The 20,354-nt window shown below is 33.4% G+C and overlaps 1 protein-coding gene across 2 annotated transcripts in view; it reads left to right on the forward strand.

Moving 5' to 3' along the window:
* LOC143223832 (serine proteinase stubble-like) overlaps positions 1-20,354 on the forward strand; it is a 21,039-nt gene continuing 685 nt past the window's right edge. The window contains exons 1-7 of one of the 2 annotated variants that reach the window (XM_076452315.1): positions 1-66; positions 6,741-7,133; positions 9,104-9,183; positions 9,747-9,853; positions 14,524-14,792; positions 15,258-15,412; positions 17,922-18,102. In XM_076452315.1, coding sequence (XP_076308430.1) covers positions 30-66; positions 6,741-7,133; positions 9,104-9,183; positions 9,747-9,853; positions 14,524-14,792; positions 15,258-15,412; positions 17,922-18,083 — 1,203 coding nt within the window. In that variant the 5' untranslated portion in view covers positions 1-29 and the 3' untranslated portion in view covers positions 18,084-18,102. Of the gene's footprint in view, positions 67-6,740; positions 7,134-9,103; positions 9,184-9,746; positions 9,854-14,523; positions 14,793-15,257; positions 15,413-17,921; positions 19,152-20,354 lie in introns of those variants that run through there. The other variant, XM_076452314.1, reaches the window with a different exon arrangement.

Below are 20,354 nucleotides of genomic sequence, written 5' to 3' on the forward strand. Positions count from 1 at the left end.
GACTATTGTCACAAAAGATACTTTTCAAAATGTTCACTTTCATCATCCTTATCAACATTTACTGCAGTGAGTATTGTAGAATATATTATCTAGTGTGGTGTATTGTTATAATAAGAATGTAAGTATTGTAGAATATATTATCTAGTGTGGTGTATTGTTACAATAACAATGTAAGTATTGTAGAATAAATTATCTAGTGTGGTGTATTGTTATAATAACAATGTAAGTATTGTAGAATATATTATCTAGTGTGGTGTATTGTTATAATAACAATGTAAGTATTGTGGAATATATTATCTAGTGTGGTGTATTGTTATAATAACAATGTAAGTATTGTAGAATATATTATCTAGTGTGGTGTATTATCATAATAACAATGTAAGTATTGTGGAATATATTATCTAGTGTGGTGTATTGTTATAATAACAATGTAAGTATTGTAGAACATATATTATCTAGTGTGGTGTATTATCATAATAACAATGTAAGTATTGTAGAATATATTATCTAGTGTAGTGTATTGTTACAATAACAATGTAAGTATTGTAGAATATATTATCTAGTGTGGTGTATTGTTACAATAACAATGTAAGTATTGTAGAATATATTATCTAGTGTGGTGTATTGTTACAATAACAACGTAAGTATTGTGCAGAATATATTATCTGGTGTGGTGTATTATCACAACAACAATGTAAGTATTGTGGAATATATTATCTAGTGTGGTGTATTGTTATAATAACAATGTAAGCATTGTAGAATATATTATCTAGTGTGGTGTATTATCATAACAACAACAAAGTATTGTAGAATATATTATCTGTAGTGTAGTGTATTGTTACAATAACAAATGTAGGTATTGTAGAATATATTATTTGCGTGGTGTATTGTTACAACAACAACGTAAGTATTGTAGAATATATTATCCAGTGTGGTGTATTGTTACAACAACAACGTAAGCAATTGTAGAATATATTATCTAGTGTGGTGTATTGTCATAATAACGATGTAAATATTGTAGAACATATTATCCAGTGCGGGTGTATTGTCACAATAACAACGTAGGTATTGTAGAATATATTATTTAGCGTGGTGTATTGTTACAATAACAATGTAGGTATTGTAGAATATATTATCTACTGTGGTGTATTGTCATAATAACAATGTAAGTGTTGTAGAATATATTCTCTAGTGTGGTGTATTGTTACAATAACAATGTAAGTATTGTAGAATATATTATCTAGTGTGGTGTATTGTTACAATAACAATGTAGGTATTGTAGAATATATTATCTAGTGTGGTGTATTGTTACAATAACAATGTAAGTATTGTAGAATATATTATCTAGTGTGGTGTATTGTTACAATAACGATGTAAGTATTGTAGAATATATTATCTAGTGTGGTGTATTGTTACAATAACAATGTAAGTATTGTAGAATATATTATCTAGTGTGGTGTATTGTCATAATAACGATGTAAGTATTGTAGAATATATTATCTAGTGTGGTGTATTGTCATAATAACGATGTAAGTATTGTAGAATATATTATTTAGTGTGGTGTATTGTTACAATAACAATGTAAGTATTGTAGAATATATTATCTAGTGTGGTGTATTGTCATAATAACGATGTAAGTATTGTAGAATATATTATCTAGTGTGGTGTATTGTCACAATAACGATGTAAGTATTGTAGAATATATTATCTAGTGTGGTGTATTGTCATAATAACAATGTAGGTATTGTAGAATATATTATTTAGTGTGGTGTATTGTCACAACAACAATGTAAGTATTGCAGAATATATTATCCAGTGTGGTGTATTGTCACAACAACAATGTAAGTATTGCAGAATATATTATCCAGTGTGGCGTATTGTCACAATAACGATGTAAGTATTGTAGAATATATTATCCAGTGTGGTGTATTGTTACAACAACAACGTACGTATTGTAGAATATATTATCTAGTGTGGCGTATTGTTACAACAACAACGTAAGTATTGCAGAATATATTATCCAGCGTGGCGTATTGTCACAACAACAATGTAAGTATTGCAGAACATAATATCCAGCGTGGCGTATTGTCACAACAACAACGTAAGTATTGTAGAACATATTATCCAGTGTGGCGTATTGTCACAATAACAACGTAGGTATTGCAGAATATATTATCTAGTGTGGTGTATTGTTACAATAACAACGTAAGTATTGTAGAATATATTATCCAGTGTGGTGTATTGTTACAATAACAATGTAGGTATTATAGAATATATTATCTAGTGTGGTGTATTGTTACAATAACAATGTAAGTATTGTAGAATATATTATCTAGTGTGGTGTATTGTCATAATAACGATGTAAGTATTGTAGAATATATTATCTAGTGTGGTGTATTGTTACAATAACAATGTAAGTATTGTAGAATATATTATCTAGTGTGGTGTATTGTTACAATAACAATGTAAGTATTGTAGAATATATTATCTAGTGTGGTGTATTGTTACAATAACAATGTAGGTATTGTAGAATATATTATCTAGTGTGGTGTATTGTTACAATAACAATGTAAGTATTGTGGAGTATATTATCTAGTGTTTATTGTTATGATAAGAATGTAAGTATTGTAGAATATATTATCCGGTGTTTCTTGTTACAGTAACAATGCAAGTAGTATTTATTTGTGTAAATAATGCTAGTTTACAACAGGTATTGTTATGTGATATATTTACCTGTGAACTTCTTATAGTTTATTGTTATCATCCTTCTGGTGGTTAAATTGTTTCTTCAGTTCTGATTCTTAACTGTTTTGTGTTTATGATGGTTAATGTATTGGAATTATAATCACCTTCTTGATATCTCAAATACATAACTACAGTTTATATTCTTGCTGGTGTCCATATGTTAATACATAACTTGTTATGGTAGCCATGTGTTCAAACATAACTTGTGAGATTGTGATGGTAGCCATGTGTTGATACATAACTTGTGAGTTTATGGTGATGGCTTGTGCTACTAAATTACTTGTGAATATGTGGCTGTGAACATATGTTGTTATATGATTGGGAAGTGTGTTGTAATAACAACATGTATTTACATAAATAAACTTGTGTTATTATATAACTTGAGTGACTCTGATGATAAAAGTGTGTAGTTTGCTGAAGGTGGCAGTGAACGAAAACATAAAAAAGGCCTAGCAATACACATCGTGAACTAGGAATCAACGTGGACAAGGTGTAGCAGACATATTTTTTGTCATAAAAACAGTATAAATAAAGCCTAATCAATATTCCTTGTGTACTAGTAAAGATTCATGAAAAGTGTATTCTCAAGATGGCTGGTATGGGTATTAAAATTAAAATAAAGTACAGAACAATGTTTCGACCTTCTCAGGTAATATCTAGATAAACAAAGAATAGTACTTTCTGTACCCCTCCAATCGGCATTTTATATAAATCAACACTGCTAATTTATACGAAACAATGAATGCGTCAATGTATCAGTATACTTATTTTAATACCAACAACTGCCACAGTTAATAGGAAAACAAAAAGTTGATTTGAAAATATTATTTAGGTAAGAATGGAATTAAAATAATACCTAAACCACGAGCATGCTTCACATTCAGAGTGGAACTTTAAGAGCAGAATATTTCAGAACAAAATGATTGTCGATATCGCGTACAGCTACGGAAATGATTTCGCCATCTTACTTTCAATACTGCCTACAGACTTCTAAAGGCTTTCGCTTTTCGTTACGACAGCAAGTTATCGTGTGTATATTCTCGTTAAACCTCTGCGGCTTTCTTTGAATTAAGCCTAATTTGCCTTAGTTGTAAGAGAAATAATAACAATGCCAAACCCAAAATGGTATTCGAGGTCAGTGACTCTATATTGAAATGACGTCATATTAAACTTATGTGGAGCGCTCAGGAACTGTGTTTGTGATATTGTTTACGTATCCGTAAGAAGGTTTCCGTTCTATTTACAAAGAAGTTATTACAGCATGTCGTTGTTTTATATTCTGTATTTTGAACTACTGGCTACCAGAATGAAGGTAAAAGTGAACAATGTTTTCCAGCACCTCAAATAAAAGTTACATATGATTAAAATTGTTAAATGATGACAGACAGATGTTGCCAGCCACGCACTTCCGAATATTTCAAAAACGTACGTTTGTTGAAATCTAGAACTTTGAACACAAAAAGCGCCCTCTATAGAAAAACTATTCCTTAAATTAATATTTTATTAATAGACTTGTTTGTTTTGAATTTCGCGCAAAGCTACTCAAGGGCTATCTGCGATAGCCGTCCCTAATTTAGCAGTGTAAGACTGGAAGGAAGGCAGCTAGTCATCACTACCCACCCCCAACTCTTGGGCTACTGTTTTACCAACGAATAGTGACATTGACCGCACAGTATAACGCCCCCACGGCTGAAAGGGCGAGCATGTTTGGTGCGACAGGGATTCGAACCCGCGACCCTCGGACTACGAGTCAGACGCCTTAACCCACCTGGCCATGCCGGACCCTTATTAATAGGATATACATACCACTACGTTATCTGTTTAAAAACTTTAACCAAAGGTTTTGGCCAATTTGTGATGACACCATAACACGACAAGGATAGGCGTATTGCCTGAAGACAACAAATTAAGGCTTCAAAAAAATCAAAATAAAATAGGTAAATAATGCGCCAACTGTGAAGGCTGCAAGTTAATACGACAGGTTAACCATGTCCCGACAACCAAACTTAAAATAAAAATGAAACTCAAACCAAGGGTGTGCAGGTTTGCAGGAAGACAAGAGTTTGCACGAGGAGATAATTTCGCTTCTCGTGGTGAAGTACAAACTCGTAGCTTTATTTAATGTCATTTTTTTATAGCATGGTCATGTTGATATTTGTATTGAGATGTCACTCAGGAAGTAAAAAATACTTCTCTCTAGTTATGTAAGATCAGTTATAGTGGATGTTTGTAAGTAAGTACAGATAGATGGATGTTTGTAATTAATTAAAGATGAATGAATGTTTGTAATTAATTAAAGATGAATGGATGTTTGTAAGTAGGTACAGATAGATGGATGTTTGTAAGTAGGTACAGATAGATGGATGTTTGTAAGTAGGTACTGATGGATGGATGTTTGTAAGTAGGTACAAATAGATAAATGTTTGCAAGCAGGTACTGATGGATGGATGTTTGTAAGTAGGTACAGATAGATGGATGTTTGTAAGTAGGTACAGATAGATGGATGTTTGTAAGTAGGTACAGATGAATGTTTGTCGGGGTTTAAATTCAGCACAATTTCCATGACCCCAGTAATCTAGATTACATTTCGGGGCCAGTCGGGCAACTTACCCGGAACTCCAGATCGCTACCCGGATTCTGTTGTTATAACACTCAAGTAAAGCGATCACGAAAACCGGACATGAACACTAAACAAGGGTGTAGTACAAAGTAGATCAGATGAAGAGAATAGACATAAGAAATAACAATATAACTTGGTGTTGCTATAGAGATTAAAAACAACCGAAGTGTTAATATTAAAATAGGTTTTAAAAATTAAACGTTAATTGAAACTGAGGTGAAAAATGAAATAAGATTCATGAAAACATAAAAACAAATTGATACTTTTAAAGAATTTATCAAACTTTAAGTGTAATAGGAGTTAAGGAGACAAAACATCAAAGTTTCGTTAAATTTGACGTCACATGACTGGCTTTAGGCAGAAAACCTTTACAATTCATCTTTGTGAATCGCTCACTAAAGAGCCTTTGTGGCCAGTTTGTTTAGGGCGCTTGACTCGTAAACTGAGGATCGCGGGTTCGAATCTCCATCGCACCAAACAAGTTCGCCGTTTCAGCCTTGGAGACATAATAATGTAACGGTCAATCCCGCACTTCGTTGGTAAAAGGGGAGCCCAAGAGTTGGCGATGGGTGGTGAAAACTGGCTGCCTTCCTTCTCGTCTTACACTGCAAAATTTGGGACGGCTAGCGCAGATAGCTCTCGAATAGCTTCACGTGAAATTCAGAATAAACAAACACTCACTAAAATCATGAAACAATAAGAGATACGGTATTGAACACCATACCCAGTATACAGTATTGGACACCATATCCAGTGTACAGTATTGAACACCATACACAGTATACGGTATTGGACACCATATTCAGTGTACGGTATTGATTAAGACTAAGAGCAGATAACACTCGCCGCCCAGCTTTGTTCCGAGTAACAGGGATGACAGCTGTTCTTATAACGCGTCTACAGCTGAAAGTATAGGGGTGTTAAACGTTATGTTGTCTTGTACCCTATTCTATTTAAATCACAGTCCAACAACTAACCTTTTAGCTGGAAGCTCCACTTCTATAAACTCGGTTTCTGGACGAGTCAGATGAACATCTTTCACTCAGTGTTATTTTCTAGATTTATGTGTTTGTACGTTTATTTATAAGTACCACCACTTTAGATGCATTAATAAGTTAAAATATGATACAGCGGGAAATCGTATAAGCTTTGGTTTATTCAGTGTCACAGTTTAAAAACAAACAAAAATTATCTCAATCCTTTTGCTTATTATACACATAAGCAGTATGTTTCAACTAAGGAGATTACGTCGTTTTAATAAACGTTTATCTAAAGATGGTCTCTACTAATATGGCAGGTTTATATTGAGTTTTATGTCACAGTCCAGTCGATGGACTTCAGGAAATTGTTATTTTTTTAAATTCTTTTTCCAAAGCTACTGGACTAGAAATCCACCCGAAGACATGTCAAAACAAGCTTGGACAGAAAGGGAATTGTATGTTCGTCTGGGAGTGTGTGAAGATTGACGGTGTTCATCTCAGTCACTGTATCGACAAATATCTCATCAGGAGCTGTTGTGGAAGCAGAAGTCCTGTCAATGACCAGAAGACAGAAGCTTCAACACTCACATCGGAAACATCACCATTGGTCAATAATAAGCCAACCACAGCTGTTTCAAACATCGAATACATAACATCGAATCTGCCCCCAAGTGTCACTGTTACACCAAGAACATCCTTCATGAAAACAACAGTTATTTCTCATCATTGGACTTCAACTGATAGTTCTTTAAACACATCTGTTCCGACACCAGTGGATTATATTAAAGGTTGGTATATTAACCTTTGTGACAGTATAAACTATCAACCATGTTATAAAGTTAATACTAGAGAATGTTGAACTTTTGAAATAAATTGGAGTTACTTTGGTCAAGCACGATTGTGTTTGGATGTAAAATATTAAAAAAATACTACTTTGGGTGTAATAGTGACACAGCTGACACAGTAACAGTGACATTATATAATATATAATAGTGACACTGTTACTGTGTCAGCTGTGTCACTATTATACATTATATAATGTCACTGTTACTGTGTCAGCTGTGTCACTATCATACATTATATAATGTCTCTGTTACTGTGTCAGCTGTGTCACTATTATATATTATATAATGTCACTGTTACTGTTTCAGCTGTGTCACTATTATATATTATATAATGTCACTGTTACTGTGTCAGCTGTGTCACTTTTATATATTATATAATGTCACTGTTACTGTGTCAGCTGTGTCACTATTATATATTATATAATGTCACTGTTACTGTTTCAGCTGTGTCACTATTATATATTATATAATGTCACTGTTACTGTGTCAGCTGTGTCACTATTATACATTATATAATGTCACTGTTACTGTGTCAGTTGTGTCACTATTATGTATTATATAATGTCACTGTTACTGTGTCAGCTGTGTCACTATTATACATTATATAATGTCACTGATGCTGTGTCAGTTGTGTCACTATTATATAATGTCACTGTTACTGTGTCAGCTGTGTCACTATTATACATTATATAATGTCACTGTTACTGTGCCAGCTGTGTCGCTATTATACATTATATAATGTCACTGTTACTGTTTCAGCTGTGTCACTATTATATATTATATAATGTCACTGTTACTGTGTCAGCTGTGTCACTATTATACATTATATAATGTCACTGTTACTGTGTCAGCTGTGTCACTGTCATATATTATATAATGTCACTGTTACTGTGCCAGCTGTGTCGCTATTATACATTATATAATGTCACTGTTACTGTGTCAGCTGTGTCACTATTATATATTATATAATGTCACTGTTACTGTGTCAGCTGTGTCACTATTATACATTATATAATGTCACTGTTACTGTGTCAGCTGTGTCACTATTATATATTATATAATGTCACTGTTACTGTTTCAACTGTGTCACTATTATATATTATATAATGTCACTGTTACTGTTTCAGCTGTGTCACTATTATATATTATATAATGTCACTGTTACTGTGTCAGCTGTGTCACTATTATACATTATATAATGTCACTGTTACTGTGTCAGCTGTGTCACTATTATACATTATATAATGTCACTGTTACTGTGTCAGCTTGTCACTATTATATATTATATAATGTCACTGTTACTGTTTCAGCTGTGTCACTATTATACATTATATAATGTCACTGTTACTGTGTCAGCTGTGTCATTGTTATACATTATATAGTGTCACTGTTACTGTGTCAGCTGTGTCACTATTATATATTATATAATACATATTTATATTTTCGTGGATATAAATATTAACTAGGCCACTTAAAGGATCATAAGAATATATTTACATATATTAACTTGAGTATTTCTAAGGAAATAAGTAATTAGCTAGACTAAAAAAGATTCTCTGTATGTATATAGTTTAGGTCTATTGTTACATTGACAACATTTTGAAAGTACATGTCTTAATAAATGTTTGCGGTTTTATTATGACCTATTTGCCTTTTTTAGTACATGTCTTAATAAATGTTTGCTGTTTTATTATGACCTATTTACCTTTTTTTCTATCGTGAGAATGGTGTGTGTGTGTGTGTGTGTGTTTTTCGTATAGCAAAGCCGCAAAGGGCTATCTGCTCAGCCCACCGAGGGGAATCGAACCCCTGATTTTAGCGTTGACATACCGTGAGAATGGACAATACATTCAAAACCCAGTGTAATCATTTCTATCTGCATACGTTTGACAAACAATATTCTGTCTTCCTAGATTGTGGCATACCCCCTTTATTTCCGAAAAGAAAAATCGTGGGGGGTAAGAAAACAGCCTTCGGTGCTTGGCCATGGCAGGTAACATAAATCTTTTGAAATAAAGAAGAGTGTAATATTTTTAAAATATATTAATATTCATGTTTTTCAAATGATATGTTATATATTAATGGTTTCTGTTCATAAATAAGGTTAAACTTATTCACAGCTAATTTTCGTTTTATATAATTCGAATATTCGTATTTTAAATAATTCTTTATTTAATCAGGAACTGAAATGGTTTTATTAGTCCTATCAAAGGGTTAGAAATTGATTAACGTGTGTTCCCTTTTTTCTACTTAAAAATTCAACGTGAATTATATTTTAAAGATATTTGGAATATCTTTTATTTATTGTTAATTTGAAGGTTTGTACAATCAAGTAAACATTATGTTTCCTATCCTGAAGGTTACAGAAAATTCATAAATTTGGTATTTTGAGTTCGTTTATTTCCAGAATTAAAAGTGTTTGTGAGGTTTATAATTTTAGAAGAAAATTAAGATAATCCAAAGAATGAATAATTTGTCAACAAATATCGGTCTAAAAACGCCAGGATTTGAGGGATTTTCTTAACAACGGTTAGGTAACATCTAACACTTCAACAGGTTTCGGTTCGGAAGTCGTCGTTCTTTGGTTTCTCCAGCACGCATCGGTGTGGTGGCGCTGTTCTGAGTAAGGATTGGATTATTACAGCCGGCCATTGTGTGCACGAGTGAGTAAAACGTTCATGTTTACTATGCTCTGTCTTTAAGTAAAACCTATAATATAAGTTGTTTTGGTGAGTAACAAAACGACTTGTTAGCATTATATTAGTAAAACCTATAATATAAGTTGTTTTGGTGAGTAACAAAACGACTTGTTAGCATTATATAAGTAAAACCTATAATATAAGTTGTTTTGGTGAGTAACAAAACGACTTGTTAGCATTATGTAAGTAAAACCTATAATATAAGTTGTTTTGGTGAGTAACAAAACGACTTGTTAGCATTATATAAGTAAAACCTATAATATAAGTTGTTTTGGTGAGTAACAAAACGACTTGTTAGCATTATGTAAGTAAAACCTATAATATAAGTTGTTTTGGTGAGTAACAAAACGACTTGTTAGCATTATGTAAGTAAAACCTATAATATAAGTTGTTTTGGTGAGTAACAAAACGACTTGTTAGCATTATATAAGTAAAACCTATAATATAAGTTGTTTTGGTGAGTAACAAAACGACTTGTTAGCATTATGTAAGTAAAACCTATAATATAAGTTGTTTTGGTGAGTAACAAAACGACTGGTTAGCATTATATAAGTAAAACGTGGTTCTTTTCAAAATAATATAGTTTTATTTGTTCTTGCACCCAGCCATTACTGCTTTGTGAGTATACAAGGAACGTAACACAACGACATTACTGCTTTGTGAGCATACAGGGAACGTAACACAATGACACTACTGCTTTGTAAGCATACAGGGAACGTAACACACTGACACTACTGCTTTGTAAGCATACAGGGAACGTAACACAACGACATTACTGCTTTGTAAGCATACAGGGAACGTAACACAACGACATTACTGCTTTGTAAGCATACAGGAACGTAACACAACGACATTACTGCTTTGTAAGCATACAGGGAACGTAACACAACGACACTACTGCTTTGTAAGCATACAGGAACGTAACACAACGACATTACTGCTTTGTAAGCATACAGGGAACGTAACACAACGACATTACTGCTTTGTAAGCATACAGGGAACGTAACACAACGACATTACTGCTTTGTAAGCATACAGGGAACGTAACACAACGACATTACTGCTTTGTAAGCATACAGGGAACGTAACACAACGACACTACTGCTTTGTAAGCATACAGGGAACGTAACACAACGACACTACTGCTTTGTAAGCATACAGGGAACGTAACACAACGACATTACTGCTTTGTAAGCATACAGGGAACGTAACACAACGACATTACTGCTTTGTAAGCATACAGGGAACGTAACACAACGACACTACTGCTTTGTAAGCATACAGGGAACGTAACACAACGACATTACTGCTTTGTAAGCATACAGGGATCGTGACACAACGACATTACTGCTTTGTAAGCATACAGGGATCGTGACACCCAGCCATAAGTGCTTTGTAAGAATACAGGGATCGTGACACCCAGCCATAAGTGCTTTGTAAGAATACAAAGAACGTGACACACGGACACTACTGTTTATAAACATAAGTATTATAACGTCTTAGTAAATGTTCTGGAATATCGTACAAAGAAGTTTTTCATTACTTGTTATGAACTGTAATTGAATACACCTAAATAAATATTCTAACGTTAAAATCAGAATTTCTCCATAGCGCACTATTAAAGAGATATTGGTGTTTCTATTCTACTGTCGTGGTGTTATAAGCACAGTTTCTCCGTGTAAACCTGTTTACAATAAAAATACTCAAGCACTCCTGTGGGAACTCTTCACAATATTAATAATAAGACATTACACACACACACACACACAAAACCGTTGCTACAAATTTTTACGTTTTTTTAATCGACAACTCGACTGCAGCCTCTTCTATATAAAAATTACGAACAGTTTTGATAGTTTTTGTTTCTATGTTATATGGATGGACATAAAGAATGTAGTTTTTTAACTGGTTGTTTTATGATAAAATTTTGTGGAGCAGGTGTTAATTCTGGTTACTTTAGTGTTAGAAAAGAAAAGGTGAGAGGTTTCTACCTGGTGGGTTTACGATAAACTGAAGTGGATAATGTATTATTAAAGATTCGTTTAAACTATCTGTATTTGTTTATCGTGGTGATATTTATTAATGATTGACGTGACAGTTTTTATCTGATTTAACAATGAGTGTTTCTTCTGTTTGTATGTTTCTTTCATGTTTCAGTGCTTGGATGGTTTTGTATTTTACTTATAAAAAACTTGGTCTTGAAAGTTGTCACTAGAGGTCATGTCCGGAGCGGAGATCAATTGTGTTGCCTGGATGAGTGTCTTTTCAATTTTCTTCAGTAATCTATCAGGTCATTCCTTAAGTAATGTCCGACTTTACGTTCAGAAAAAGAGAAAGAACTTCAAACACTTTTAAAGTTATTTTATAAGGAATGTATGTTACATTATTATTAATTACTTCCTGCCAATGATTCACAAACTTCTGAATGTCACTTTTATAAAATTCTTGGGGTTTGAGGGAAAAGAATGTAGAGAGGGTAGTTTTGACATCTTCATGTGTTCCAAGTTCTTTTTCATCAAGATCGTTCTGCAAACTTTGAACTAGATGATAATCAGATGAAGCAGGTCTGGAGAATAAGGAAGATGTGGAAGTTTTTCCCACTCCAGCTGGTCAGTCTTTACAGATGTGATCACTGCTGTATGGGGTCGTGCATTATCCTGGTGTAACACAACATGCTGTATGGGGCCGTGTATTATCCTGGTATAACACAACATGCTGTATGGGGCCGTGTATTATCCTGGTGTAACACAACATGCTGTATGGGGCCGTGCATTATCCTGGTGTAACACAACATGCTGTATGTGGCCGTGCATTATCCTGGTGTAACACAACATGCTGTATGGGGCCGTGTATTATCGTGGTGTAACACAACATGCTGTATGGGGCCGTGCATTATTCTGGTATAACACAACATGCTGTATGGGTCCGTGCATTATCCTGGTGTAACACAACATGCTGTATGTGGCCGTGCATTATCCTGGTGTAACACAACAGACTGTATGTGGCCGTGCATTATCCTGGTGTAACACAACATGCTGTATGGGGCTGTGCATTATCCTGGTGTAACACAACACTTTTACAACTGCAGGCCTCTTTTCTTTCAGTGCAACATTCAAACACTCGAACTGTTGACAATAGATATCTGATGTAACTGTTACATTGAGTGGCAGCAACTCAAAGTGGATCACACCAACAATATCCCACCAAACGTTTAACAAGACTTTCCTAGGATGGAGGATCATTTTAGGCTGTGCTTCAGTCAGTTTACCTACACTGAACCATTGTCTGCTGTGCTAAACATTTTTATAACATATCCATTTTTTTATCTCTAGTGACTAATCTGACCAAAAAAAGAACTATAGAGAGGTACATATGTCTAAGGTTAAATCATTTTCCAAGTTTTGACACCTTTCCAAACTGTTAAATTGAACTTCTGTGTTAGTTCTTCAACTGTTACAGCACAATCTTCATAAAGTGCAGCCAGCAGCAAGTCATCATTAAACTCAACAGATCGACCTTAACGTGGCGCATCACTTAAGCAGTAATCACGTGATCTGAACCTCTTGAAACTACTTTCGAGATTTTATTTCATTAAGAAACTCCACATCATAAACACCCTGAATGTTTCGTGTAGTTTCTGCTACACTATTGTGTTTTTAAACTCATAAATCATTATGTGCCTAATGTGCTCCTCAGACACATCCATCTTTATAAGGGTTTGGGCCCGGCATGGCCAGGTGGTTAAGGCACTCGACTCGTAATCCGAGGGTCGCAAGTTCGAATCCCTGTCGCACCAGGCATACTCGCCTTTTCGGCCGTGGAGCGTTATAATGTTACGGTCAATCCCTCTATTTGTTGGTAAAAGAGTAGTCTAAGAGTTGGCGGTGGGTGATGATGACTAGCTGCCTTCCCTCTAGTCTTACACAGATAAATTAGGGACGGCTAGCGCAGATAGCACTCGTATAGCTTTGCGTGAAATAAAAAAAAACAGACAAACATAAGGGTTTGTTTGATTAATGATCTGAAAAAGTGTAGTTGGGTTAGTTTCTTTTATTTGTCTGAACATTTTTATACACGTCCTACTATGTATTTTAGTCATTAAAACCTTCTACAAAGACAGACATGATGATGCACTTTGTGTATTAAATTTTCGGACATTATTTACAGGATGACCTGATACATGTGAATCCAATATATAGAATAATGTGTCCTTTTTGATGCTGGAGAGAAACTTTGTTGAAATTCGAGTGAAAGAACATGGTCACTGAAGTTTTTATGCTTTGAAACATTACATTATAAAACATAATATAATAACAACCAGTAATCAAATAAATAACTTTCAATTAAACTATATAAGACATAAAATTAAATAAAACCTTTTAACCAAAGAAACTTAAGCTCCTATCAGTGAACATCCTCGTATGACACTTCATATATTTTAACCCGTATCTCCGTTTACCATTGTCTTGTCTAAATGTTGCTCTGTTAACGCTTGCAAAATGTCGACTTATTTAACGTACTTTTAAATCCTACTTTACCAGTCTAGTAACTTATTTATTTTAATTACTTTTAAAGAACAATACCGAATCAAAGCAAGTACATTTTTTTGCTCATATTTTTTTGTTGACCTACAGCTTGCACGTGCCGCAGATTCGTATACGAGTTGGTGAATACGACTTTTCCAGTGTTCTCGAACCATTTCCGTTTGTTGAACGAAGAGCAGAGAGAAAAGTCGTTCACCCAAAGTATAACTTATTCACGTACGAGAATGACTTAGCCCTGGTGAAACTGAACGAACCGGTCGAGTTTAGGCCTCATATCGCACCCATCTGCCTGCCTCATGGTAATGAGGACCTGGAAGGGCATAACGCTACCATTACTGGCTGGGGGCGTCTTAGTGAAGGTATGTATTGATAAACAGGCTGCATAATCTTTATAAATCTGACAGTTTGATTCTTTTCTCAACAAGGTCCATCAGATAGCTTTCTGAGAGTCACTTTGGCAAACACTGACATACTGGAGACCAGGTTGGTCACTACCTTGACGAACATTGACATATTGCAGACACAGACAGTCACCATTATAGACAAACATTAAGATATGGTAAACAAGAAAACAAAAGTATTTGTTGGTGTCATACTGTTTCAGATGAAAGCAAAAAGGTCTTTATAATATTTTCTAATATTATGCAACATTTATTTATTAGAAATTTGGAAATTCAAGCTTTATTTTCGGTATAAATAATGTTTAATAATTGTTTGATATTATATTGTAACAGTTACTTTCAAGTAGCATTTCATGTTCTGACATTTTATTTGATCTATTCTAACGTTCTCCTCATATCATTAACTATTATTGGTTGCTTTAGGTGGCATTTTACCTTCCATGATGCAAGAACTCCAGATGCCTATAGTTAGTAACACGAAATGTACGAATATGTTTTTAGCCGCTGGAAGACGCGAGTATATCCCAGGTACATTCATGTGCGCAGGGTATGAAGACGGAGGAAGAGATTCTTGTCAGGTAAGACTAGGAAAAGAAACAGTAACACAATACACAGATGTGAAGACAATAAAACATTGTGTTCTATAACACTGTAGAAAGCTAAAACAGTAACACAATACAGGGATGTGTATGCAATAAAACATTGTGTTCTATAACACTGTAGAAAGCTAAAACAGTAACACAATACAGGGATGTGTATGCAATAAAACATGGTGCTCTATAACACTGTAGAGAACTAAAACAGTAACACAATACACAGATGTGTAGACAATAAAACATCGTGTTCTATAACACTGTAGAGAACTAAAACAGTAACACAATACACGGATGTGTAGACAATAAAACATTGTGCTCTATAACACTGTAGAGAACTAAAACAGTAACACAATACACAGATGTGTAGACAATAAAACATGGTGCTCTATAACACTGTAGAGAGCTAAAACAGTAACACAATACAGGGATGTGTAGACAATAAAACATTGTGCTCTATAACACTGTAGAGAACTAAAACAGTAACACAATACACGGATGTGTAGACAATAAAACATCAGTAACACAATACACAGATGTGTAGACAATAAAACATCAGTAACACAATACACAGATGTGTAGACAATAAAACATCGTGTTCTATAACACTGTAGAGAACTAAAACAATAACACAATACACGGATGTGTACACAATAAAACATCGTGTTCTATAACACTGTATAGAACTAAAACAATAACACAATACACAGATGTGTAGACAATAAAACATCGTGTTCTATAACACTGTAGAGAGCTAAAACAGTAACACAATACACGGATGTGTAGACAATAAAACATCGTGTTCTATAACACTGTAGAGAACTAAAACAGTAACACAATACACGGATGTGTAGACAATAAAACATCGTGTTCTATAACACTGTAGGGAACTAAAACAGTAACACAATACACAGATGTGTAGACAATAAAACATTGTGCTCTATAACACTGTAGAGAACTAAAACAGTAACACAATACACGGATGTGTAGACAATAAAACATCGTGTTCTATAACACTGTAGAGAACTAAAACAGTAACACAATACACAGATGTGTAGACAATAAAACATCGTGTTCTATAACACTGTAGAGAGCTAAAACAGTAACACAATACACGGATGTGTATGCAATAAAACATGGTGCTCTATAACACTGTAGAGAACTAAAACAGTAACACAATACACAGATGTGTAGACAATAAAACATCGTGTTCTATAACACTGTAGAGAACTAAAACAGTAACACAATACACGGATGTGTTGACAATAAAACATTGTGCTCTATAACACTGTAGAGAACTAAAACAGTAACACAATACACAGATGTGTAGACAATAAAACATTTTGCTATATAACACTGTAGAGAGCTAAAACAGTAACACAATACAGGGATGTGTAGACAATAAACATTGTGCTCTATAACACTGTAGAGAACTAAAACAGTAACACAATACACGGATGTGTAGACAATAAAACATCGTGTTCTATAACACTGTAGAGAACTAAAACAGTAACACAATACACAGATGTGTAGACAATAAACGTGTTCTATAACACTGTAGAAAGCTAAAACAATAACACAATACACAGATGTGCAGACAATAAAACATCGTGTTCTATAACAATGTAGAGAGCTAAAACAATAATACAATACACAGATGTGTAGACAATAAAACATCGTGTTCTATAACACTGTAGAGAACAAAACAGTAACACAATACACGGATGTGTTGACAATAAACGTTTTCCCATATAACACTGTAGAGAGCTGAAACAGTAACACAATACACGGATGTGTAGACAATAAAACATCGTGTTCTATAACACTGTAGAGAACTAAAACAGTAACACAATACACGGATGTGTAGACAATAAAACATTGTGCTCTATAACACTGTAGAGAACTAAAACAGTAACACAATACACGGATGTGTTGACAATAAACGTTTTCCTATATAACACTGTAGAGAGCTGAAACAGTAACACAATACACGGACGTGTAGACAATAAAACATCGTGTTCTATAACACTGTAGAGAACTAAAACAGTAACACAATACACGGATGTGTAGACAATAAAACATCGTGTTCTATAACACTGTAGAGAACTAAAACAGTAACACAATACACGGATGTGTAGACAATAAAACATTGTGCTCTATAACACTGTAGAGAACTAAAACAGTAACACAATACACAGATGTGTAGACAATAAACGTTTTCCTACATAACACTGTAGAGAGCTGAAACAGTAACACAATACACGGATGTGTAGACAATAAATATAATATTGGAAAGGGTATCAGTATGTTCCAAAACACTTTTAAAGCATGATTTTTGTATTACCTGGTGACAAGGAAAGTCAAAAAACGCCCTCTGTTATTGAAAAAGTGTAGGGCTATTGTATTGAGAAGAAACAGAAACTCTGTAATATATGTTAAGATCGTACAACTATATATATCTAATGTAAAAGTGTGATACAAACTTGATTTTTAGGGTGATTCCGGAGGGCCAGTACAGGTTCAAAGAGAAGACGGCAGATGGTTTCTGGCGGGGATTATCTCATGGGGAATTGGCTGTGGAGAACCTAACCTTCCGGGTGTTTCCACTCGTATCTCAAAGTTTAAAGACTGGATCATAGAAAATCTTACAAAATGATGAGAGATTTCCTTGCATGGTACAATGTGTTCATTATGATTCGTAATCTTTAAATCAAAACTCATAAAAGACGAGTTCCAGAGAACATTCTAGATGAAAACGTAATGATAATGAAAATATTCCTAGAATTGGAATTTGAGTGAAAGGTGTTTAGCATTATACTGTGTCACTGATACAAATGATTTATAATGTTGTATATTTAATTAACATAACTTAAAATATAATTATTGTGACTTGAAGTTGTAATTTAAATTTTCTTACCCAACAGTCTCCCTTGTTAATTAATATATAATTATTGTGACTTGTTCAAACTGTCTCACAACAGTTGAAATGTATAATTATTTTGAATAACTTGTAATTTAAATTGTCTTACACAACAGTCAATTAATATATAATTGTTCTGACTTGAACTTGTAATATAAATTGTCTTACTCAACAATGTGTTTATTGAATATAATATAATTATCATGTGCTAAACTTGTAATTTAAACTGTCTTACCCAACAATGTATTTTTATATAAATCATTAGTATTGTTTCTTGTAATTTAAACTGTCCTTCTCAACAGTGTCTTTATTGAATATAATTATTTTGTCTTAAACTTATAATTTAAGCTTTCCTAATGAATGATGTATTAAGTAAAATAAAATATAATTATTTTGATTTGAACTTGTAATATAAATTGTCTTACACAACAGTCTCTCTTGTGAATCAATAAGTAATTATTGTGACTTCAAGATGTAATTTAAATTGTCTTACACAACCGTCTCCCTCGTGAATTAATGTATAATTATTTTGAATTGAACTTGTAATATAAATTGTCTTACACAACAGTGTGTTTATTGAATATAATATAGTTATTGTGTCTCTAACTTATTATTTAAACTTTCCTACTGTACAATGTATTTATTGAAATATAATATAAATATTGTGACTTTAATTTGTAATATAAACTGTCTTACTCAACAATGTCTCCATTGAATACAATATAATTATTGTGTCTTGAACTTATAAGTTAAACTTTCCTACTGAACTATGTATTTAGTGAAATAAAATATAAATTTTGTTGATTTGGACTTGTAATTTAAATTGTCTTACACAACAGTCTCCCTTGTTAATTAATACATAATTAAATGATTTGAACTTGTAACGTAAATTGTCTTACACAACAGTCTCCCTTGTGAAAGAAAATGTAATTATTATAAATTTTGTGAATGTGACATCATCATATAGTTTAAATTACTTGATTTGAGTCGTTTTGTTAAATAAACAACATATAATCATTACGAACCCCAAGTGACAGGAATTATAATTTTTCTTTAAACTTTCTCACCTAATAAATTAGTAGTGTGCCTATCAATTCGTTTCATTGTCATGCTGAATATTATTAAAAGCTGAATTATCAATATTTGTGTTTGTAGTGAAATAATGTTGTTCTATTTGTTAATATTTTATAAACAAACTTTAATACACACACGATTCTCTTTATGCTGTGTAAGTCACATCTGACTGTACAAGTTTACTAAGTGATTTGATTTCATATCAAGTAACCTTCAGCATTCGGAACACAAATTGTAGTTATTCGTTTAACGTTTCTGAACATTTGTTCATAGATCACCCAAACCCAAATAGAACCAAGAACTTAGGAACAGAGACCGTTTCACGATTCGATAACTGAATTACTTAAAGTACAGACATAGAATATATTTAATTAGCCACTCATAAGGAATATTCGATATAGAATATGTTTAATTATCCCCCCTCACAAGGAATATTCGACATAGAATATGTTTAATTACCCCCTCACAAGAAATATTCGACATAGAATATGTTTAATTAGCCCCCCTCACAAGGAATATTCAACATAGTATATGTTTAGTTAGCCCCCCTCACAAGAAATATTCAACATAGAATATGTTTAGTTAGCCCCCACAAGGAATATTTGACATAGAATATGTTTAGTTAGCCCCCTCACAAAGAATATTCGACATAGAATATATTTAATTAGCCCCCTCTCAAGGAATATTCGACATAGAATATTTTTAGTTAGCCCCCTCATAAGGAATATTCAACATAGAATATGTTTAATTAGCCCCCATCACAAGGAATATTCGACATAGAATATGTTTAGTTAGCCCTCCACAAGGAATATTCGATATAGAATATGTTTAGTTAGCCCCCTCACAAGGAATATTCGATATAGAATATGTTTAATTAGTCCCCCTCACAAGGAATATTCGATATAGAATATGTTTAGTTAGCCCCCTCACAAG

This window comes from Tachypleus tridentatus, chromosome 8 (assembly GCF_004210375.1).
Source record: "Tachypleus tridentatus isolate NWPU-2018 chromosome 8, ASM421037v1, whole genome shotgun sequence".
In the NCBI taxonomy this organism is placed as follows: domain Eukaryota; kingdom Metazoa; phylum Arthropoda; class Merostomata; order Xiphosura; family Limulidae; genus Tachypleus; species Tachypleus tridentatus.